Here is a 25,823-nt window from a genome sequence, read left to right as displayed (position 1 = left end):
TAAATTGTTGTAAAAACCAACCTGTTTTTTATGTTTGATGTACAATAACTTTATTACACTGGTATTAAACACATAAAAGTTTAATCAGAACTTATAGAAAATTTAATTCTCTACAAAACGCTGTATGTTTAATAAAACAAAAACAAAATTGGAAAAGTTCCAATTATTATTTAGGATTAGTGCATTACTACATTTCTCAGAAAAGTAGGGTGTCTCATATAAAACGCAACCAATCACAATCACTCATCCATGAAATTTCAAAAGTCAAGCTTACTCCTCTACTCGTTACTGAAATGGACTCGTCCAACATCTGAACATCGCGGCGACGCAGTAGAACACTACCGATAGTAACAACAATGCAATCATAACGTTCAGTGTATTGCTAGACAAGATGGTGTTTTCGCTAGATGAACGTGTTTTCATTGTTGAGTCGTGGTTTGCAACCACGAAATCAGTGGTTGCAGTGTAAGATTTGTTTCGCCATAAGTACCCAGATAAACCAGCTCCTAACAAAACATCAGTATTAAGGTTAGTTGCAAAATTTAGAGAGACTGGTTTTGTTAATAACAAGAAACACAAAAGATCTGCGTCAGTGTTGAATACAGATACAGTCACTGAAATCAAAGACCGATTACTCGCCTCGCCAAATAAATCGTTCAGACGTTTGTCTGCTAAAAATTAATTTGCCTAAATCAACGTCGGGCGACCAAACAATTATAATTACGACCTTATCGCATTCAAACGTTTCATCAACTTCTTGAGCCCGACAAAGAAAAACGGCTACAATATTGTCAATGGTTCTGTTGATTTCTGCGTGAGGGAATTAATGTTATGGATTCGTTATTTTTCACAGATGAAGCACGGTTTCATTTGGATGGCTACGTAAACAGCCAAAACAGTAGAATTTGGAGTGCTGAAAATCCCTACGTTTATCACGAAAAACAATTACACCCGCAGAAGTTGGGCGTGTGGTGCGCGATATCGCGGAAGAAAATAATTGGTCCTATTTTTCTCAAGTACACCATTAATGCAGAACGATATCAGGATATTTTATTTCAGTTCATTGCACTCTTGGAAGAGAAAGACAGACAGTGCTGGCTACAACATGGCGGTGCGACATCGCACTACACAGGTTCAACTTCTGATTTCGTTGAGGAATTCTTTGGTAATCGTGTTATCGGTCGAGGCTTGTGGCCACTAAGACCTCCAGATTTGACTGCGGCGGGTTTTTTTCTATGGGGTTACCTCAAAGAAAAAGCCTACAGCAACAAACCACGAACACTTGAACAATTGAAAGTCAATATTGAACAAGCTGTATTAAATATCCAGCCACAAACTTTGAAAAAAGTTGCAAGAAACGCTGTAAAAAGAATTGAAGCTTGTATTCAAGAAGATGGCGGCCACTTCCAACATTTACTCTAAATGTAAGGTAATGGATGGTAATAATAAAAATTACATTTACACATGCCTTTTTATTATTTCAATACCTACCAATATAAGGTTGGGTTGCGTTTTATATGGGACACCCTACGAAATTAAATTCTCTACAAACTTAAAAATAGGGGGTTTTGCCCCCAAATTTCTCAAAAGCTGCTGCAGATACTGTTCTGGTACTTATTTTATTCAATTTTTCAGGTCAAAATCCATAAATCCTTAATTCTGTCCCTTAATTAACGCCCTAAAAATTTAAGTACGACATCATTTCACCGGAGTAGCTGAAATCCGAACGAAATCTTTCACAAAACATATAAACATATGTTTTTATGTTCTAAATGACTTTTTCCATTATTTTCACGAGCAGAATAGATTATTAAAGTTCCAGAAGAACTTCGTGGTACATTGTGTATATTATTACATACTTGTTTTATAGTATTACGTATGTATTGTTTATTTTTTATTTTTATTTTTTTTGACTGATGAATTAATTCACTACAGAAAGTTACAAAGAAACCTTGTGCGTGGGAATATGAAATTGCAAATTTTTAGATTATAAAAAAAATGCCAAGCCTGACCGGGATTCGAATTCGGGAGCTCTCCATGAAAGACCGAAACGGTACCACTCCACCATGGAGATCGGAAAGTATTGTTGTTAATATTAGTTATTATTTCTTCGTTAGTTTTTCATTTATTTATTTATTTTTAATATATTATTTTCTCAATATCTACTAACGGTGATTGTTAACAACGTAGTTATAAATTTTAAGTTTTTTTTTATATATACAGTTTTATCGTTTTTCTGTTTACTTCAATAACCATTTACCATAGATATTTTTGTATTTAATTTTTTTTCCCTTTATTCATCTTAAGATTTTCAATTGCGTGTAATATTTTATCAAATGAACAAATCGGATTATTTATGGAAAAGGCAATAATCGAAACCGTTAAATCAAACAATGATTCGGCGACTTAAATAAAATAATAATAGATCAAAGAAATGTATTGTAAAATATATGAGAAGTCAATTTCATGTCCAAGTGCAGAAAGAATTAGAAATTATAGAACAATTCCATAACATTAAAATAGATGTTCCGATGTAAACTTTAAGGTCAGATTCAATAAAAAGAGAATCAGTAGATACTTTATCCAAATTTATTAATGAGATTTCCTCAAATGTAAATTCGCTTGACGTAATGCAACTTCCTGTAATCACATATGAATTTATTGTCGTTCAACTTGTAACATCAAAATTGAACTAAAATACCTCAAGATTGTGGAAGGAAAAATTATCAAATGAAAGGTTTCCCATCTTTAAAAACTTTTTCGAATTTCTTAAATTCAAACAGATAATTTCTAGAAAATATTAATGCATTCACTTCAAACACACAAGTGAAAACAGAAAACGAAATCAAAGAAAGAGTAGTTTTATAGCAATCCAACGAAATGTTTTAACAAACGCTTTATCAAATCCTAATAAGCAATATAAAGAAGACAATGCCAGTTTTTATTCATCAATTTTAATCCTCCGGCCGGAGATATCATTTGACATTTGGAAGAAACGTCATTTTGGTATTCCAAAACTCGGATATAATTTAAAATTTTGAAGAATCATCATTTGGCTCTTCCAGAATCGCGGATTTAATCTGAAATTTCAAGAATTTTAATATTAAAAAATTACATTATTTACATTTATCTCCGAAGGATAAAGTCTTAGCGATCATTACAAATTTACCAATATTTAATGATAAATTATTGCTCTAGAATTATTAAAAACACAATTTCATAACAACTATATCAATGCAGTTCATAATAATGAATCCATGTCAGTCTTCTGCCAGCCATCAATGACTCAACATGTGTTAATACAATTGTGGTATATATAATTAATAAATATAATAATGTATGATGGGTCGAAATAAAATTGGTATTTTTGGCATTATTCCATTTACACCAGGCATGGCCAACATACGGCCCGCGAAAAATGTTTCAATATTAGTTTTTTTTATAAGGAGTTACATATTGGAAAATACGGAAATTTAAAAAAACTTGCCAAGAGATATTTAGTAATCTTCTACTCAACTTATGTTTGTGATCATACTTTTTCTTTAATGAATCTAAATAAAAGTACAACAAATTCCATAATAAAATTTTGTTTGCATAAATGAATCGTTTTTTTATTTAACTTTTTTTTTTAATTTTAATATTTCGTTCGGCCCGTGAAAAAAGTTTCTTTCCAATTCGGCTCGGAGGTAAAAACTATTGGCCACGCCTGATCTACACTGTGGTTGTAGTTTAAATATATTAAAGATATTACATTTTATTTACAATTATTTAATTTAAAGGTCATAAAATGACTGAATTCTTATTTAGCAGCTAGTAATTTTTTTAACACTAACCGCTTTTTAGACTTCCATAAAACGTTTGAACTTTAATAAATATTTATCCTAAATATACCTATCATTCTACTCAAACTTTGTTTAGATAGTCGCTTAAAAATCTGCTTGTTTTTTTTACCATAGTCAAGAGTATTAATAAATATTCTCTGTATTACCTTTTTAAATAGTTGATTAAAACTTTAAGGGAAAACATAAAGGGAAGAATTGAATAACTTTGGGGAAAACGATGATTGTAATAATCCGGGTTGAAAAATACCGGTGTTCTTTAGTGGTTGGGTTTCAATTAACTACACATCTCAGAAATGAGACCTAAGACTGTACAAGACTACACTCCATTTACACTCATACATATCATCCTCATTCATCCTCTGAAGTAATCCTAACGGTGGTTCCGGAGGCTAAACAGAAAAAAAAGAAAAAGGTTAAACTGTTAAACTGAAGGCAGCGTATGAGACGAAATACTGGAACGGAGCGGAACGTCTTATCAATCGCAGAGCCTGGACATCGGTCCCTTGCCGCTGGTTTTTTTTTTTATTTAATTATTGGGTGAGTGCCTTTTGGCAGGAATGCGCCTAATGGGGCTCTGTTTTTCTAGAGTGCAATACATTTCTTTCGCGGAGGGAGATGCATGTATTATCTGTAAGCCAGTTATTGTAAGATGAAGGAAGAAAGAAAGGAATAATGGTGAAACTAGGTTTTGTTGAATAATACTGATCCTTGATGAAAAATGATTAAGCTGAATATTCTCTAAGGTCATTCGTAAATAGTTATTTTGCCTATTTCCCACACAAAGTATATGAAACATATCCAATTTGTCATAATAGCTTAATTAAAAAAAAAAAAACAACTTGATGTTCATCAGTTATCATTTTAAGCTTATTTAACAGTCTTGCTTTTGACTTGGGTTGCATCATCTAAACTGTTAAGTTTTACCATTTTTATGCCAAAACTTTATCATTGTAACTTATCAGAAACGTCCTTTTTAAAAGTTATAAATTAATTACATACTATAAACTTTTAGAAAAATCAGAAATTACTTCTTTTTTATTCTCAGCATTTCTAGAGGCGATTTATCAACTTAAAATCAAAAGAGTTTTTATTACTAATTTTTTTTATTAGAAATATTTAGTAAGTTTTGCTCCATAATCTTGCTGAAAATTTCAATAAAAATAGCTGAAATAATGAATTTCAAACATCTACATTTAGATATTTGTAAATAAAAATAATTTATATCATTCTGAAATAAGTATATGAGAAATGGAAGTGAAAAGTAGATGGCAGTCTTATGAAGTTTCTTACTTCTTATAAAAAGAAATTTTTCGTTTCAGTCAAGTACTTTAAAAAAAAATAATAATAAATGTCAAAAGGGTGCAAAAGTCGACGTGAAAAGAATTATGTACTTATAAACATTACTATACATTATTTCTAGAAACGTTCCTATTGTAACAGTTCTCATTTTTATGTCCAGTTAAAAATGTTTCTTTATACTCGTGTTTTAAAATATCACCTTTGTTCAATTTTATGAATTTTAATTTAATTTCATTAAAATATTTTTCCGGTATTCTTTTAATTATTGAAATAAAATTTGGACGTTAAATTCTGATAAGTTTGTTTTTATTTTTACACGATTTAATAAAACATTTATCATTTACTTTTGTTAGTGTAAAAAAGATCATTGACTCAGTGTTTTAATTATAGCTTCCGTTTAAAGGATGTTTTTTTGTTATTAATATGAAAATATATCTGATGTCTCTAGTACAAAAATTGGATACGAATGGGTTTCATGTGGTAATGTTTTTATTTTTCCATTAATCAGCAGTTAGGGAGACTAGATTCTCCCTATGTTATTATTGGGCTTGCTGATCTGCTAGTTCTGGCTCTGGGTTGCATTTAGAACTTCAGTCTCAGGTTGGGTGTGTTTCCGGATTATTGGTAAATTGCAATTGTGTCATCGTTACCCAAAAAAGAGGATATATATATATATATATATATATATATAATATAAAAGAATTATCGGCCGGTATCTGTATTATATATAGTACCCAAGGCTTTTGAGAAAATGATACATCAATATTTTTATAATTCTCTTAAGATATATATTGTTCATTCCAGCATGGTTTTATGAAAAATAAATCCAAAAATCTGAGTTGATGAATTATATTGCACCGGAATTAAAAAATCAAGGGCAGTTAGATATAATATACTTTGACTTTAAGAAGGTGCTCGATTATGTACCGCATGACATTCTGGTACGGAAACTTAAGATGTATGGTGTTCAAGGGACGATGTTTGAGTAGATTAGATTTTATCTATACTGAAGAACTTTCAGGGTAAGAGTTGTTGGTAAACTGTCTAAGGTATTTGCGATGACATCTGGTATGCCACAAGGATCAACCCTAGACCATTTATTACCTATTTTGTTTGTCAATAACTTGTTTACGGTATTGTATCTAGAGTTGTGGCATTTACTGACGACCTGAAAATTTACTCAGAGATTGACAACTACAGAAGAATGATGGTCTTAGAGGATGATTTTAACGAGTTCATGAATGATCGATAAAGAATAGGTTGCTCTTGAACCTTGAGAAAAAATCGGCAATTCTAGTATAGTAATTCTAGGAGGGTAAAGGCAACTGTTAATTTAGGCATAACATTTGATGAAAAATTATTGTTCACACAGCGTGTAGATGCCATGGTATCTAAAGCTAGGAGAAAGGATTGATTCTGTGCGTGAGCTGTCATTTTATTATAATTAAGTCAATCTTAAGGTTACTGAACTAGTAACTTACTAGGTTACTAGAGGTTAAACTGTACTAACGTTCGGTATTACCTCCAAAAATTGATCTAATGTTAGTTAGATCGATTTTTTTGGAGTATTGCACGATAATTTGAAACTAAAATAGGGTGTGTACTGATTCTAACATTAGGGCGGTTCAAAAAAAGTTTTTTTACCATCTGCGATAAGAAAGCTTCGGCGGACATAATACTAGTTGTCAAGAGTAGTGTACGTATTGGAGATTACCTTTACTAAAAAGCAAAGGACACTGCACGATTCCGTATTTATTTATAAGGCCCTTACTGCCAAAATAGATGTTGATATTTCGAATGTTGTACTTAAGAGTGCCAAGGTTAAGTATGAGTAATATGGGTAATCATCGTCTCCTATGCCTAAGAGTACTCATCTTTCGCTGCTGGCTAGAGGTATTGATATTATTCATGGCCTAAGCTAGGACACTGATATTTTTGATGTGAGCTTTGTTAAGAAGCTCAAAGATCAGCTATATGTAAAAAGATCTGTTTAAAGCCATTATTATTATAATTGAATTTAATATTAAATTAATATAATTTGTATCTCTTGTCTTTATTGTGCGATATACGAATACTTTGCTATCTTGTGCAAAATAAAATAACTAAATTATTATATATTAGTAATAACATACTTTCACTGTACAGAAAATCTATGCGATTTTTTTTACATTATTTTTTTAAAGTAAAACTAAGAAGCTTTGTTTTTTGTATTGACTCTATTTTTATGTTTAGTTTAGATGTTGTATGAGACAAAGGAAGCTGTGATTTGTCAAATATCTGGCACGGTCTTTTCTCTGGTGTTATTAATTAATTTCGCTGTATACAACACCCACCCACCCACATGTTGATTATTTTTCTGTCCGTAGAGTTGATGATGATGGCGTCGTTTGCTTAAAAGTTAAATGATATTTTCTTGTCGTTGGTCAGTAATCAATCATAACTTCTTGTTATGTTTGAACAAAGTTTCTTCTTAATAATTCTTTTTTTTTTAATCTTTCCTATATTTTTATTAAGACTATGTTTTTATGAATTTGATATTAAATACTTTCTAAGGTGTATTAATGTTTTGTAATAAAAAACTTTTCTTTTTTTAATATAAAGATATATTTGTATAAAAGTATAATGAATTGTTCTCGTTGAAGATATCAGTTACACTTAATATACTTCTCTTTAATTTCAAATTTTATTATTTGTCTCTTTCAAAAAATAATAAACGTAGTTTTATATATTGTATTATATATATATATATATATATATATATATATATATATATATATACTCATTTTTAACATATATCTTGTTTTACTAATTGTGTGTTTAACATTTATTAAAATTAGAGACAAGAACTGCCTTAAAGAAATTTGTTTTTTTTTTAGTTATCAAAATTTAATGTAACTGCTATTTAGTGTGTTAGTTAACTTGGATAATTAATAAGTAATTCTTTTGTTTCTAATATTAATTAATGGTCCATATTTTTGGGTGAAACTAACAATATTTTTCTTTGTTTTTTAAACTAGCAATGATATGTACTAAGCAATTATAATAAAGAGATGGTCATTTTATAAATAAAAATCGTAAACCAATTGTGCGTTTCGATTGTTTAAATAATCTTTATCAGTAGTTACGGGAGGCAGGGGATTTATCTAAACATTAATAAGTATAAAAGGAAAATTAAAAATAAATAAATGTGAAAAAGATTAAAATAATATACAATGAAAATTATAAATAAACAAAATCCAAAAATAAAACATTACTTATAAATATTACAAAATCTGCATGTTTTTTTTAATCATCGTTTAATTACAAAATTTTGCAGCAACGTTGTATATTTACTTATTTATTTGTATAACATTGTACAGTTGTACTTTGTGAATGTGTGTGCGTGTTTTGGCATGTGCTTATATATATATATATATAATTAAAAGTAAATATGTTTAATGTACTTGTTTTTGGACCGTCTGGAGAAAACTTTTCGATATGTTTCGAATTTATAAAATAAAAAAATTTTAAAAGCATATTAAAAACAAGCTTCCCAAATTCCTCATCGTCAGTTTAAATCAATAATAATAATCATAATAGCTTGTTTTTTTTTTAAATACTCTTTTTGTAAGGAATTTCTTTAATTTAATTGGTAATATATGGATTTTAAGATGTTTAGTTATATTTACTTTTATTAATTCCCCTGTACTTATTGATAATGATAATTGTTTAACAGTCAAAATGATCAATTAGTTTAGAACATTATTTTAAAAAAAAGGATCTTGAACGGTCTTTTTCTGTTTAATTTTTATTTACCCTTCTTGATTATGTAAATATGCATACTGGTTTATTATAGAGTGTAATTTAACATTAATTTTCTGAGATAAATGTTGTGAATTACCAGATCCATTGTTGATTTTTGGATAAAAAAAAATGTTTACATAAAAATATATCTAATTTTGTTTAATATTTTCGTAAATAAATTTCAGAAATATCGTCTTAAATTCAAAAGTTTTTGCACGTATTTATAATCTGTGAATTAGACGAAATTAAAAAAAAAAATATCAAGTTAAATAAATTTCCATTTGATTAATTGTATTAATTTTTAGTGAAGTATTTTATATTATCTTACATTTATGTATTTAATTTATCCATAAACCTAATGAAGAAACATAAAATAAAATACATTAAAAAAATTTTACCTGGAGAAAATATCTTTGTGCAATAATAGCTTAACTAATAAAAGTTCTATTGCGTTAACTGAGGTCCATTAAAAGTAATTTAACTGAATTATGTATAAAGAGTGTATCACGAAGTTCTCCCTGGACTTTCATCACATTTTCTACTCTTGAAAATAATGGAATAAAAATATATCCTAAAACGTTTCGTTTACGAGTATGGCTAGTGAAAACTTTCGCTCGGATTTCAGCTACCCCGGTGAAATGAGGTCGTACTGAAATTTTTAGGACGTTATTGAAGGACCAGAATGAATGATTTCTTATAAGTTTTGACCTGAAACAATGAATAGAATAGCCCCCAGAACCTTACCTGTAGTAATTTTGAAGACATCTGAAATGAAAACCAACAAATTGGGGTAAAAAACCCTGTTTTTTATGTTTGACGTTCTAACTTTTTTAAATAACTTTTTTTAGTTAACTTTTTTAAATAGGTAATAAATATATAAAACTTTTAACCTAACCTTATGGAAAATTTAATTCTGAACAAAACAATGTAAGATAAGTTGAATAAAACAAAGGTTAGAAAAATTCGAATTTTATTTAGAAACAGTACATTACTCCATTCGTCAGAGAAGCACTTATTTAATGTAAACAAAAACCAAATTATTTTTTGGTGATGTGAAAAGATTGTAAAAACAAGATTTACTGTTAAAAATTCCTGTTAAAGATTTAAAAGGATCACAAGTTTAAAGTGAAAATAAATAAAAATTAGTTCTTTTTTTATTAATGATAGAAGTACAATAAATTATTTGAATAATTATTGTTTCAAGATGGTCAATAAAATTACAGCTGATTAATAATGTGAAGTTATAATCATTCTACAAGGGACATTAAGTATATCAGATACTGTGAACTGTGCTGTCGTAAGCATAGGTTTTCTATGAATTTTAGTTTGAACGTGATCGGATTGCCATTGAAGTAATGCAGTACTTATTTACCCATTAACAAATTTATTTTACATGAAACATAAAAAACAGGGTTTTTTTTACCCTAATTTATTAGTTTTCATTCCAAATTTCTCAAAATCTAATGCAGATATGGTTTTAGGGCCTATTTTATTCGCTTTTTCAGGTCAAAAACCAGAAATCACTAATTTTTTTCTAACCCTTAACTTTCTAAAAATTTCAGTACGACTTCATTTCACCGGGATACCTGAAATCCGAGGTTAAATCTTCTATTAGCCGCAACTCGCAAACGAAGCATTTTAGGAAATTGGTTTGTTTGATCTTTTCCATTATTTTCACGAGTAGAATACGTTATGAAAGTGCCAGGAAAACTTCGTGGTACACCTGTATACAGTAAATTGTAAATGTCTTATGATTTTTTAATTTATTCTTAATGAAACTGACAACAATTTTTTTTTTTTTTATAATGAAAATTTTCTGGGAAACGATGTTTGTTTTTTATGATGATATATGGTGTTTGTTTTTATATGATATGAAAATTTATAGAATTATTAATTAACCTGAACTCAAAAGTATTCTTCCTTATTTCTTCATTTTTATATAAATACACATATATTTATTTTTAATTTTATTCTTGTTACAAAAGAAAATTGGCATTAGAATTATTCTGTTATTAATATTCTATTTTTGAGTTAGCTTTACGAAATAGAAATAATACATTTTTAATATTTACGCAAAAAAAATATTTAAATTTAAAATGTTTATTTTTTAGTAACCATTTATTTAAAATACTTTGGCAATTTTCTGGTAAACAACCTTCTTAGTTACACGTAGAATATATGTATATATATTATATGTTAGTAATCGTTTACAAGTAAAACAGTATGCTAGAATAAATAGTTAAACGAACCCATTATAATAAGATATTTATTTTCTGAAAAATTTGTTGTATAACTTTGCCTCTATCATTTCCTGGGATTATAGTTCTAAAGGTATGTACAAAAAGGAAAGCGTAATCAGTCAAAAAATGGAGTATGGGTTTTTTTTGTTTTTTAAATTTCTCCACGTTTCATGACAGGATCCTCACAAAAAACAAAAAAAAAAATTGGTGGTAAAGTCCGTATGTACGTGTGTGTTGTAGTGTTTGAAACTTAAATTTTGACTGGATAAACCGATTTTTATGAAATTTGGCACAGAAATTTTTTTTATGGGGCAATTTGTTTATAAGAGCTTTGGATCAATAATTCCAAAGGGTTCCTCCAATTTTCCCATTTCCCAAATATCAAAATATCTTTTTATTTATTGCATATTTTTTAACCGATTTTTTTTTGTTTTCCTAAGCATAGTAGTTGTAATGTAAATGACACAAAAAATACTGTGTGAGAAATTTTGGGGTTAGCTGGTTAAAGTTGAAAAATATCGATTTTTTAACATTTTTCATGTATAATATTTTTCCACTATATAAGAATATATAACCAATACTAGGAAAGTATAACAACTTTATTACCAGCTTTTTTCTTTTTTTGAGGCAAGGATTTTCTTAAAGATTTTCTGCATGTAAATATAACATTAAACAATATTAAAACATCTTTAAATTAAATAATTTTCTCATATCATTTTCCAATTTACTTAATCAAAACTTAAAAGTCCATTAATGTATTTAATCTATAATGTTGTAAAATTCGATGTGTATATAATTTAACTGTGAATACATTGAATTAAATTCGATGTCATTACGTCTAGATATAATGTATTTGCCTGATTTAATTGAGTAATCGGGGTTTAATTAAATTAACCAATTTCATCCGTCTCATTTAGAGAGTATTAAATTATTCATTTGATTTGAATAATTGGCCAGAAAACATGAGTGGTGTTCTAAAATAATGCACATTAGGTTTGCTTGTTTAAATGTAATTTGCATATTTTTTCAATTATCTTCAAAATATTTTTTTATTATTTTATATATGTGCGCATGCGTTTTTACTTCCTCGTACGAAGTAAAGGAAGTATTGTGATCGCGAAAAATTTCTGTTTTCAGATTTCAACGGAAATATCCATTTTGACTATCCCTGAATCCATTTTGACTAGTTTCAGTGTGACGTCTGAACGTACGTATCTATCTCGCATAACTCAAAAGAGATTAGCAGCCGTAGTGTATTGAAATTTTGGATTTTGTTGTAACATCTGGTTGTGCACCGCCCGTTTTGATTGCAATCGATTGAACCAAAAGTGTCCTAAAAAGTCCAAAATCCAATGTTTTTGGATTTTGGGCTTTTTCTTAACTGCAGTAATAAGCCCTCATTGAGAGCTTTTAACGGTATGTCATAAGTGGTAATTATTTTCATTGGTTCCAGAGTTATAGCCAAATAAAATTTTAATTAATGAAATATTTGAATCTTTCAAGGCGAAGACATATCGGTTCGAAACTGACTTCATTTCCTTCTTTTTTTTTCAACTTTTCTTTTAATTTAAATATATTGATTTATTAATAATTATTAATAATAAATTTAAATATTTATTAGAAATTATTAAAAAAAGTTTTACAATAAATAATAATTCAATAATAACAATAAAAATAAATATGAAAAAATCAGAAGTTATTAGTGAAATAAAACTTTATGTACTTTTTAAATAAATGTGTATATGTTAATTTAACAGGCGTACAAGGAAGTCATGTGGTGTCTACATCAGATTTTTAATAATACATTATACTATTGTTATTCAACTCTATCTGAATAAAATACTTTCAAAATTTATTGTATTATGTAATTTAGAATTAAAAATATCTAAGTTTTAAAATTAAAAATTTTGGTAAATCATATCAGTTGACCTAGCAGTAGTGTAGCATATAATTGGATATCTATTTTTATTAGTTTAAATTATTATTATTAATTGTTTAAAGTTTGTTATTGGGTGTACTTCTGAAAGAAAAAACTAAAAAGTTATTACGGAGCGTTTGAACTCGTTTTATTTCTCCACGTTATTTCAGTTTTTGTAACTTTGATTTCTTATAACTCGAAAACGCATGTATTTATAGAAAAACGGTTTTCGCTGTAGTTTTTCTCGTAAGAGTTTACGTTAAAATCATATATTACATGTCTTGTATAGTCATACTAAATCTTCCTGTTTAAATAAAAAGTTTGATCATTATGGCAGTTCCAAGATGGCGAACAGAAATTTCAAACACCTATAAAATAGTAATTTTTTAACTTTATAGATTTATAGATGTTTCTACCTTCTAGTTTCCCTCTGTTTTGAAACATGAAGAAGCCTTTCCATACTTCACTATCACTCCGTACATACAAAAGATTCATTAAAGAAAAAATAAATGTTTAAATATAAAAATTTTGTTTTTTACTTTCCAATAGGAGCCGAAAACATAACTTTGCATATCGATTTTAGGTTCTTTATAATATTTAATTATAATCATTACCCATTCTTTCTATCAATTAGTAACATATGATTTCTCTTTATTTTATGGTTACCATTTTCACTCTCTAAATTCTTATATCAACATATCATCCGTGATGATGTGTTGGTTTAATTAACAAATTTAAAATTTTGAAAACGAGAAATGCTTTATTCTTTCACTCTCTAGACCACAAAACTTACCAATGGAAATGTAATAATCCCGTTTTTTTATCGATATTAATAATTTTATCCTGTTTTATATGATTGGTGAAAGTTTAACTCCTAGAAGTTTAGAGGTTTTTTATTTACACTAATCAAATACAAATTTTTCATAAAACTTTTTTCGATAAATAAAATAGAATTTAATACCATAAATTGCTAATGTTAATTAAACTGAGACAAATTTAACCATGAAATTACGGTAATTGGATAGTTTTTATTTTCCTTTTCACTGTTTAGTTTTGAAATTATGCGACCGAATTTGTTAAATTATATCATTTTTAAGACATCTTGTTTCTTTTTTGTAATATTTAATAAAATTCATACATTTAAAATAGCTTAGTCTACATATTAAAATAAACCAACTGCGATAGAGCGCGTGCACTGTAGAACGGTGTGAAAACTTTAATATAAAATCCGATTTGTTGATTTTGAAAAAAGTATTTCAGCACGTATAACTATTACGTTGTTTTCTTTAAATCGGATTCTTCAACATCAGAATCCGATTTAAAAAACTTACAAAAACTAATGTGATTTTTCTAGTTGATTACATAGTAAAAATAGTTACTATGGAAGTTATTTATTTACTAGCCGATCGATCTAGCCGTCTAACCCCTGGGACACAGGTTGGCCCAGCAAAACCGGGGAGCCCTCCAGGAGCTCTCCGGAGCCTACCTTAGGGCCGCAGAGCTCGCTCTACTCGCCATTCCCGTTTACCCGGAGGGCCCTTGGATGTCCTTAGTGTTAGTTACCCTCAAGATTGTGAAAATAATACTGATAAATAACAATTAAAGTATTCATTCTTTATACAAACCTGAAAAAGAAAGTAAATTACAAAAGAGAGAGTAGTAGTAACTGTGGTAACTAAAGTAGTAACATCTTGGACGACGAAAAATTAACTTATTTTTGTTTCCATAGTAACAGAAGTATAATGAAGTAAAAAGATTAATCTTTATTTTCTTTAATGACTATCTTTAATTCAGAATTTCACCTCAAGGGAGCTAGAGTATCAATCAGTCTATTGGTTAAAACTTTCCCTAGAATAACACGAATGTAACTTACAAATTTTAAAGCAATCGGTCGTTTTGAGAAAAGAAACTTTCGGCTTTATATATAAGATATTTAAACGTTTATAAATTACACTAATAGACAAAAAAAGTTTTTTAATATTTCTCTGAATGTGATACCATTTCTTGAATTGCTTTTTTGCGTACATTACAGATCTGTAAAAACAATTTTTCTGTCACCCTTAGTTTTAAATAAATTACGCTTGAAAAAAAATTAAGGGAAAATATAGCTAAAATCTGTAAAATTTATAATTTTGCATGGCCATCCCTGTGTTAGAATGATTTCGCTGATGTTTTTCTTTTATAAATAGCCCTGAGGCTATTTAATGTCCGGGAAAAAATCCAGTTATGAGTGGAGGAAATGTATTTTCAAAGACATATTACATCCTATAGATTTGTATGAAGTATGAAGTTGATTAACAATATTGTGGTAATTGTCGGATTTTTGTTTGCCGAGAAAATTTTTGCAAACGTCTTTAAATGAAGCCCAAGCTGCACTTTCTACATTATTTAACATTTAGTTAAATACATCATCTTTGATCAACTCTCTTATTTGAGAACCAACAAATATTCCTTCTTTAATTTTTCCTTCACTTACATTCGGAAAAAATCTCTGCCTGATATATAAAAATCCGGGACTATGCTTCTTAATTGCTTTTGCAAAATCTTTCATTAGTCCTAGCTAGATATGGAGAGGAGGAAAATATAATTTTTTTTGTTCAACTAAGGGCTCATCAATAACATTTTTCCAATTTGGAGTTAAGTTCTCTTTTTTCCACTCTTTGGTAACATAATCTTTATCTCTAGCTCGGCTATCCCATTCGCAAAGAAAATACAAATACTTAGTATAGCCTAACTACATACCTTTAGTTTAAAAACTTAAAAAATTCTTTCAGAAAATATGATAATAATTCGATTTTGTAGAAGATAATACCACAATTGTTATACTTTAAAAATCACTTAAATTCATTTATTTTAACGTCTAATCAGTTAACTGATTACGTTTATATAAATCTGAGTTATTTAAATTGATATAAACTGATTATATTTTTTACTTGTCAGTATGTTGGCTGATTTCTAGGTAATCGACTACTAAAGGATTTTGATGCGATTTTAAATTTTAAGGTATTTTTCATTTTTTAGGAGAAACGATATTTTCATCCCTGGAATTTTAAGATCATTTATAATTTTCTTAAAATATCACATGGTAAAACTTCACTGTATGTTTATAACGTACAACGGGCACTGGTAAAACAAGTCAAAATTGGTTATAATATAATTTTTGTATAAGTATTTTGTTTTTTAATGAGTGAGAACTTTGATTTCATGTTAACTAGCCAAAACAATTGACACAGTTTTATTTCATTCCAAGTTGTTTTCATCACATATTTTTCCACGCATGACAATTAAGTGACATTTATCCAAGTGTTTTATTTCCTCTACCTCCCTAGGTAGAAACGTTAATTGGTTCAAATTCCCTAATTTGAACCAATTAGCGTTTCAGTTGGAATGTTTCTATTCTTAAAATAAAATTTACATGTGCAGACTTTATTTTTTCTTGTTTGGCCTCCGGAAATCACCGGCTGGTATTACTTCAGAGGATGAATGAGGATGATATGTATGAGTGTATATAAAGTGTTGTAGTCTTGTACAGTTTCAGGTCGACCATTTCTGAGATGTGAGATTAATTGAAACCCAACCACCAAAAAACACCGGTATCCATGACCTAGTATTCAAATCCATATAAAATTAACTGCCTTTACTGATTTGAACGTTAGAACTCTCGACTTCGAAATCAGCTGATTTGCGAAGACGTGTTCACCACTAGACCAACCCGGTGGGTTACATGTGCAGACGTATCTTCATCGATCTTAACATTCCAATTTTACTTCCATCCTTGGATAATATTATTATTACTATTATTTCTCTTATTATTATTATTAAGAGGAATTTGAAGGCAAAAATCCTTGACAATATGTTTCTATTATTATCCGTGTCGGCCGTTTACAGTATTGTTAAAAAAGATTTCGCAAAAAAATGTCTAACCTTAACAAGTTTTTCATCCGACGTGTTTATACATCTGTTTTTACATTAATTTTTGACTTCTTCTGTAGTTCTACCCTTCAAACGCCGTTTTTTTTTTTTTTACGAAAATTACTTATTCTGGATGTGTTAATATAATCTCTCGCCTTTTTACTAGATAATTTCCCAAATTTCTTTCTCTTCGAACTATCCGCTTTCTTTATCTCTAACTTAATCAGTCCACCTAATAACATCGCCTCCATAGATCATATGCCAAAATCCATTTTTTTATTTCCTTTATCTTTCTTTATTATTCTCCATATTTTGTTGCTATAAAGAATTTCGTGCAAACAAATACTTTTAGAATTTTTTCCCAGATCTATGCATACAAGACAAAATATCTCATACGTACGTATATAAAGAAATCCTAAAATGTACCAGTTTGCTTTTGATGTTTTCTTAAAAAAAAAAATAGCTAAGAAAAATATCTTCGAATACTCTAAATTTATTTTTCATTAATCTATGTCGGCAAGTTGAAGTGAAGATATGTAGATAAAAATTACTTTTTTTTGTATTAAAGTGTAATCAGCATTAGGATTAATTTTTCATGAAATTTTTAGGTTAAATGAAATTTAATAATCTATAAAATATTTTACATTGATTTTCTATTCGTTAATTATTTTATGAGATTCTATGTAAAATGATTACGTCGAAATATTAAAATACTAATATTTTTGAAAATATTAAGCAGTAATTCCTAAAAAAAATTACGGCTTCGTGAGCGTGTGTGTGAGCGCGCGCGCGCGTATTCACTAGTTGATTACCTGCCTTTGCCCGGATATTTATTTATCTTAATTTTCTGAGATGATAAACTGGAAGACTTGCCGAGTTAGCCTCCCTTAAATTTGATCATCTAAGATTCGAGTGAATTCTAGCTAGAATTTTCTCGAACATTATGAGTCCAAGACCGAGGAATAATGATTTCTAAAAATTTTCAGAAGGTTCTACAGAGTTCTGTTCGACTAAACTTGGACTTAATTATCATCAGGACTGTCACCAATCGGCCTAGAAACCCCGAAAACTTCGGATTCACACTAATATCGATCGTTTTCAATTATTTTTACGTTACATCCTTCCCATTCTCCTCTAGAGCTGCTAGGGTCATCGTACCCCCACAGTATTTTCTTCCAAAGAGTAAGTCATATGTGTACTGCATTTGGTTGAAATTGCTCCAGGCGTTCCCGAGTTATGCTAGATAATATGTATTAATGCTTCTTGTTTATCTATGTTTGTTAATATAAACTGTCACACAAATACTATAAATTTTGAAATAATGGTATTTTATATATGAGTTTCAGTCTTTTATGTATTCTCTATACTACAGATATTTTGATCCGGCTAAAAAATATATAATTATATCTGTAATACGTACTTTTAATTATTACTCAAGTTTTTTACAAAAAAGAGTTGAAAATAATTATAAGATATTTATTTTCTTTATTTTTTAAAATTACATCCATTTTAAAAGTTAAGATTTATTTTTGTTAACAGAGCCAGGCGATGAGGATAGTTAGAACAGTCGGCCAGGCGTTTGAAGTTTGCCATAAATTATCTATTTCGGCAGCTACGCCTGACGATGATGATGCTGAGACTGCACCCAGTGAAAGAGAGAGTGAACCCCCTACACAAAGCGATACTCAACGTAAAGGTATGTTTAATTTTACTTTTTTTTTTTATTATTTGGTTTCTTTTTTATTATGTGTATTTCTTTTTAGTGGTTATTAAAATAATGTAAACATTTTTGCGGTCATTATGTGTACTTGTAAATATTTATTGTGGATGTCTGTTATTCAAGGAGTTAAATATTTTTATAGCAGTTTAATTTTTTTTCTATTATTGTTAGGTAATAATATTAATGTTTCTTTCTGTTTCTTAAAAAAAAAGTTTGTACTTTAATAAACAATTCTTTTTACTTCGAAAATTTATAGAATATTTCCTTTAATATAGTTTTTATTCTTCTATTCTGTATTTTGTGAAATCTTTATATTTCCTTCTTCCCTGGTTATTACGGGCTTATTCGATGAAGTTTCAACAGATATTGAAAACTATACTCTTCTTATTATGGGTCACAACATAAAAATCTTGATAGAAAAAAGTTTTGTTATTAAATTTATTGTTAAAAAGTTTTTACAACTTGTTATTCTTATAAGTTAAATTTTATTTGTTGAAAACCATTTAGGAATTCCGGATAAATAGAAATAAAATATTCCACTTTTTCCAGTAATACTATTTTTGAGTTCTGTAATTTCGTTTAAACGTAATGAAAAACCATTCATAAATAAATTTATTTAAGAAAATAATTCTTATAAATTTCTTTTAGTAGTCATTGAAGCATATTAATATGAATAAAATAATTCATATAGTTAAACTAGCTGGAATTATATAGTGTACTCTACGCTTACATGATGCTGTTGCACATTTTTCTAATCACTGGGTCAAGATTTTAAACCGTTTTAATGAGGACTTATTTTTTCACAACCCTACACCACACTTTACGCTCAGTTGTTTTTTTTTTTTTTTTGTTATAGATGAGTCTGAGAAATGCCATTTACTCACCCCCATAAATGGGGGAGTGTCGGACTCGCACGGGTTCGGCTAGATGTTATTAAGAGCCTATGTGTACCCGCACTCTACCGACTAAAACTCCTATCTCACCGTTTCTCCTCCTCCGAGGTCGGTCCTGCAGTTTAAGCATTGCGCGGACGCAGGAGGTGCCTTTAGGGTCCAGGGGTCCAGAGTCCCCGTGCTTCATCACCGTCGCCCATCCGAACAAGTGCATACGCACGACGGCTCCACAGTGGGCTGTCCTTCGCCCCTTCACCTTCAAGTCGAAGGTGAAGGGGCTTCACTTTCTTCGGCTTACGCTCACTTTAATTTATATTTGGTTTATATTGAAACGTAAGTCTAGATTAAAAAGAAAAATACAGAAATATACGATAAGGGGATAATATTGAAGGCTAAATATTTACGTTGCTAGAATTTTGATAAAACAATTTCAAATTTGTTGAACGGATTCCGTGATGTAAAGTTGTGTTATTTAATTATTGAAATCTTAAAAAGTTTTCTTTAATGAATGAACTTTTCAAAATTAATTTATGTCAATAATTTGCTGAAAGTTGAAGTTAAAATCAGAATAATTTTTTGAATTCACTTTTTAATATTTTATAAAGTAAAAGGAAAAATATTATTCTCCTTCCTCACTCTCTCTGTGTTTGTGTGGGTGCACGCACGCGCGTACACACACACACACACACACACACACACATATATATATATATATATATATATATATATATATATATATAAATTTTTGTATCACACACACTTTTATAAATCTTTATGTAATTTATTCTGTTACTTTTTTCTGCAAATTTGTTCTGCTTTGTAGTTCATTTTTTTTTTTTTTTTTGTTATGCTATTTGGCCTCTTCCTTAGTTTTGTCCCTGTAATATAGAAAAACCAATCTCGTTGTTAATAGGAGTAATGAAATTGCATACAAGGTTATAGGTCAATTTAAAAATAATATTTCCTGTGTTTATAGTGATCCAAAATAACAATTTAAGAAAAAATAGCTGCCTTATAGAAATTGTTCCTTGGTAAAACTATTTAAATGCTTAAATTATAGACAAACCTCTTAGATTATAATTTTTTTTATGACTATCTAACAAAATTTTTAGACGTTAAAACTACATTATCAGGATGAACTTTATTTACACGTACATTTTCATATGATTCCTACGTTTTCTTTTTAAAAAAAAATTACAACTCTTGACACCAAGAACAGAAAATTGAACGTTTTGGAAAATAATAAATTTAAATAGACCTTCCTTACGTACTGTAGAGGTAAATGTATGTAATTTTTCGTTTCGTGTATAATAATTATTTCAGATTTTTTTTTAATAAAAATTCCCATTGCATTAACTCTTCAATCCTCTGCTAAATATTTCCAGTAGAAAACACCTTAAACGGAAAAACTTTTCTACTAATTTCTTCCTTTTCAAAATTGTTATCGGGTACTAAAAATTTTAATTTAAATTTGATTGGCCTTACTCCGTGGCTGAGTAGATAGTGTCTCGGAATTTTGTGCAGAGTTCACGGGTTCGAATCTCGGTCAGGTATGACATCTTTTCATAAACTACCAATTCCCACAGGGCTAATAACTGTAGCTGTCGATACCCCGATCTTTTATAAAGAAAAAAAAACAAATATCAAAATTAATCTTCGAGAACTCAATTTTGAATTTTTTTATTAGTATTTTTTTTAATAGAAAATTAACGAGAAATATAATTGTATAAGATTGGTGGTTGGTTGATAGGTGTGTTGTGCACAAATAATGATAATAAATTATACGCAAATAAAAAATTTTATAAAAATTGTAAACTCTTCCTTTTTTAATATTGCTTTGATATTTCAGATATTTGTTGCAATAGTAATTACCATGCTAAATTAATAGTTACTTTACCATTTCAGCGTGTGGTCATTATTTTTTTTTACACCTATATTTTATAATTCTCTTTTATCCTCCTTTTTTCTTTGATCCTCCTTTCACTTTTTCTCTTCCTCTATTTCTTATTATCTGCTGTTCTTCATACAAAAAAGTGAACTTGAAAAACTATATAGATTCAAATATATTTATTCAGGAAATCTGTGTGTGTTCACCTTATTGGATGAAGACACGACAGAATGAATAAAGTAAAACCGCGATGGAAAGACTAATTAAAGCCTAAAACGGAAATTGCTTATTCGTAAATCTAAATTTTGTTGATTTTTCAACAAAATTCTTGTTTAATGCAGTTAAAAATGTTTCATAAGTACCTTGTAATTTATTTCTATAACCGATATTGTAAAAATCACATTGTATAATTTATTTATTGATATGTTTTTTAATATTTAAATGTATAGATGTTGTTTATAATAGTGTCGTACATTTAACCAAAAATTCATTAATTTAAAAATAGCTTATACTGTGTAAAGTTTTTTCCCTTACTCGTCCACTACTTTTAAACAAGTCCTTCTATATTTAGAATAGATTAGTTGATTTATTTGTTTTTGTTGAAGATGTAATTAACAGTACTAAATTTTTTGAAAAAGTTATGCCAATTAGTTTTTAGATAAAATATTTTTAATGTTATTTCGAGGAAAGGATTTTTCATATTCAATATGCAGCAGAATAAAACCGTAGAAGCTTTATCTAATGTAAACCAAAATAAAGTTTCTCGTTCGTTAGTTTTGCATTACATCTCTCGCTTTTAACTTTAGAAATTTAAATATAATGGTTCTGTTATTCACTATTTTTAAAATATTCCTTAGTTTGGGGTTAATATCCTTAGAAGATTACGTCAGAAATAGCTTCTTTTTTAAAAAAAAAACTTGATAAAAGAAATAAGATAACTCTCTGTTGCATATATTATACGTAAATTTAATTCTGGTTAGCGTCTGCATCTATTCATAGATAATATAAACGGGAAGTCTGTCACTTGAAACGTAAGAGTTTTTGAAACTATAGACCCGATTTTTATTTGATTTTTTTTGTTAAGATTCAGTAACTTCTATTAATCTTCCTCGTTTTTTCCTTAAATATCACTCCGTTTTAACAGAATAGAAAAAAATTAGTTCAAACCATCCGTACTTTTATAAATATCCGTTCAATTTTTACTTTTTACTAAATTTCGAATTCAACGATTCTTTGTTTAGTTGAAGTATGGTGGTCATTCTTACGTAAGATTATTTAAATAAATAATTACTATTCATTGAAAATTTGAAAATATTATTATAGGATAATAAAATACTTCTGTCAGAAATTTAATTTGTTTACATCAAAAATTAATTTAATCGTCAGGAAAACATTTTTGAAAGCATATGTTTGGAGCGTAGCTTTATATAGAAGTGAAAATTGGACGATCGGAGTACGTGAGAAGAAAATATTAGAAGCTTTTGAAATGTGGTGCTATAGAAGAATGTTAAAAATAAGATGTTACAAATGAAAAGAGGTGTTGCAGCAAATCGATGAAGAAAGAGGCATTTGGAAAAATATAGTTCAAAAAGAAGAGATGGATTTATAAGCCTCATATTAAGGCAACCTGGAATAGTCGCTTTAATGTTGGAGGGACAGGTAGAAGGAAAAAATTGTGCAGGCAGGCAACGTTTAGAATATGTAAACAAAATTGAGGATATAGGGAGTATATCGATATGAAACGACTAGCACTACATAGGGAACCTTGGAGAACTGCATCAAACCAGTCGAATGACTGAAGACAAAAAAATATATATACAGCGTTATATTACTATGGTATATTTACGGGAAACTTAAAAAATATTGGTTGTAAAAGACCCCTTATTTTGAAAGTGAGTTTTTTATTAATTATTTATTGATTTTAAAACGTTTCAATATCATAAAAAAGCCGGTAAAGGTTTGTATAACCTTTCCGGGTTTACTCAGACAGATTTTTATTTTAAATATCTCATAAAGGTTTTAAACGTTTATTCCTTAATTGTGCAGTTTTTTTGTTTATCTGTTAACATTAAAATCGGTACCTCGTAGGGGACCATAAGTAAATTTGAGTTATAAAGAGAGGTCCCTAACGAAACCCCTCATTATAGAATACAAACGTATAACACCTCATATATAAAAAGAAGCACTTGTACAGTAGAACCAAGTAAAGTCCAAAACTTAAACATAGCACTAAAAATAAATTACAGAATGAGAAAAATAAAAACAATGTTATCAATACCAATTTATGAAAATAACAGTATAGATAAAACAAATATTAGAAGGTAAATAAAAATCAGTGCTTTGTTGCGCGGAGACTCGACGGAAGCGGAGCTTCTTATGCAACATTATATGAATTATTATTGGTGCAAAATAACGTATACGCAATATACACAAATGATAAAGATTTTTATTAGTAAGAAATATGAACTAACAATGAAATACAAATTATAAAAACATATTATTTACATATTTATTTCACGCGTATACACATAAACCGTGTATAAGAAAAGAGAGAGAGAAAGCGCTTACCGAACACGCGTGTTAGTATCTATATATAGCACGCGGTAGACATAGTGAGGGAATCAGCTAGCGTGTGACGGGTTTTCGTGACGCTAGTTTTTTTTCTCAGTCGACTCCCCATCCCGAAGCCTGCGTTAAGAAGCTTCGCTTCAATAGCTACAATTTGTAGATTATCAAAGTGACGTTTACTAGGCAGTGATAGAATCATCCTATGTTCCCGCTAATGGCTTCCTTCTTCAGATAACTCCTCTGGTTACATCTCACAGATCCAGCACATGGAAACGTTTTAGTCTCTTGTCTTTGCTGTTGTCCAATAGATTTTCTGCCTTATAATTTACATGTTTTTCTAACCTCTGTTTGTACTGCATGCTTATTCTTTGGATCTCTTCGTAAATGAAGCCTAGATAGTCATAAATTTCTCAACTCCCTAACAAATTATGCCTCTTTTATGGTTCTTACCAGTGTATTTTGGAATCTTTGAATTATCTCAATATTGCTGTCGATCGTTGTGTCCCGTAGTTGGATATGGGGTACGATTATGAAATATTTAGGTACAATTTCGGAAAATATAAATGGTCGGTAAAAAAACATGAATCAGAACTTACCATCCTTGATGAAATGACAATTTTATCTTAAAAATCAGACAGTATTAAAAATATATTGGAAAAAGAAGAACAAAATTCTTAGTAAAACATTTGCTTCACAGTTGACTTCCATGTTCAAATGACGTTTTTATCATCAAAATTAAACTGCACGTAGAATACAATTTGCTAAAAATAAAAAAAAAAATTAGGTAAAAATTTGACCTCCTTGCTCTAATGCTACCTTGCATAAAATTATTTTTCAAGTTGAAAAACAGATAGTAATCAAAAATGTAAAATTTTATAAAAACTTCGAGATCCACTTTATTAAAAAGTTCCTATTTCGTTTATAACAATACTAGAAACGTAATTTAAATGTTGCATTTATTTACCTTATTTTTACAAAAGATGTTCAAAATGACCACCCTAGGCATCGATGCACTTTGTTCTCAACTGATCAAATTCAGAGTCATCTGGCGTAAAACGTTGTTGTCAATTGCGTTGATTTCTCATTGAATGTTCACCTTCAGTTCATCAATATTATGGGGATTAGATGCATAAGCTCTCTCCTTTAAATAGCCCCCAAAGGAAAAAAATGGCAAGTAGACAACTCTGGGGAACGAGGAGGCCACCGTCCTCTGCTGATAGCTCGTTATTTGTGAATGCTGCATGAACACGATTCAGTGAAAAGTTTGATGTGCGACACGTTGCTCCATCTTGTTGGAAGAAGCTGTATTCTTTTTCATATCAGTTAATTGCGCATAGAATTCTTCGAAAATAGTTAGGTAAATTTGTGTATTGACTGTCAGGTTCAACTTTAAAAACTATAAAAATATTAGTCCAACTTTACGAACGGCACACCAAACACCAATTTTCTTATCGTGAAGTGGATGCTCGAATATCTCGTGAGGATCCATCCAATACATGGGGTTCTGCGAATTAAGATGGCCGGATAAATGAAACCATGCCTTGTCTTACGTTAAATACGACATCGGGTCTATCTGTCCATCAACAATGTTTTCGAGAAGCCAGTTACAATAATCAAGTCGTTTCGGTTTGTTTGTATCCTTCAGTTGTTGCACAGTTGTAACGCGGTATAGTTTCAATTTTAATTCATGAAGAATTTTACGACAAGATGTGTATTTAACATCAGATTGTTGGAATAACTTGCGTAGTGATTTTTTTTCA

General features: G+C 29.1%; 1 protein-coding gene across 2 annotated transcripts in view; it reads left to right on the top strand.

Moving 5' to 3' along the window:
* LOC142328869 (carboxyl-terminal PDZ ligand of neuronal nitric oxide synthase protein) overlaps nucleotides 1-25,823 on the top strand; it is a 902,536-nt gene that overhangs the window by 778,401 nt on the left and 98,312 nt on the right. For both annotated transcript variants that reach the window (XM_075372996.1, XM_075372997.1), the window contains one exon: nucleotides 18,534-18,690. In XM_075372996.1, the coding sequence (XP_075229111.1) occupies nucleotides 18,534-18,690 (157 nt within the window). The remainder of the gene's footprint in view (nucleotides 1-18,533; nucleotides 18,691-25,823) is intronic.

This window comes from Lycorma delicatula, chromosome 8 (assembly GCF_047948215.1).
Source record: "Lycorma delicatula isolate Av1 chromosome 8, ASM4794821v1, whole genome shotgun sequence".
NCBI lineage: Eukaryota > Metazoa > Arthropoda > Insecta > Hemiptera > Fulgoridae > Lycorma > Lycorma delicatula.
Note: the sequence above shows the minus strand (reverse complement) of the source record. Positions and strands in the feature narration are given on the sequence as shown.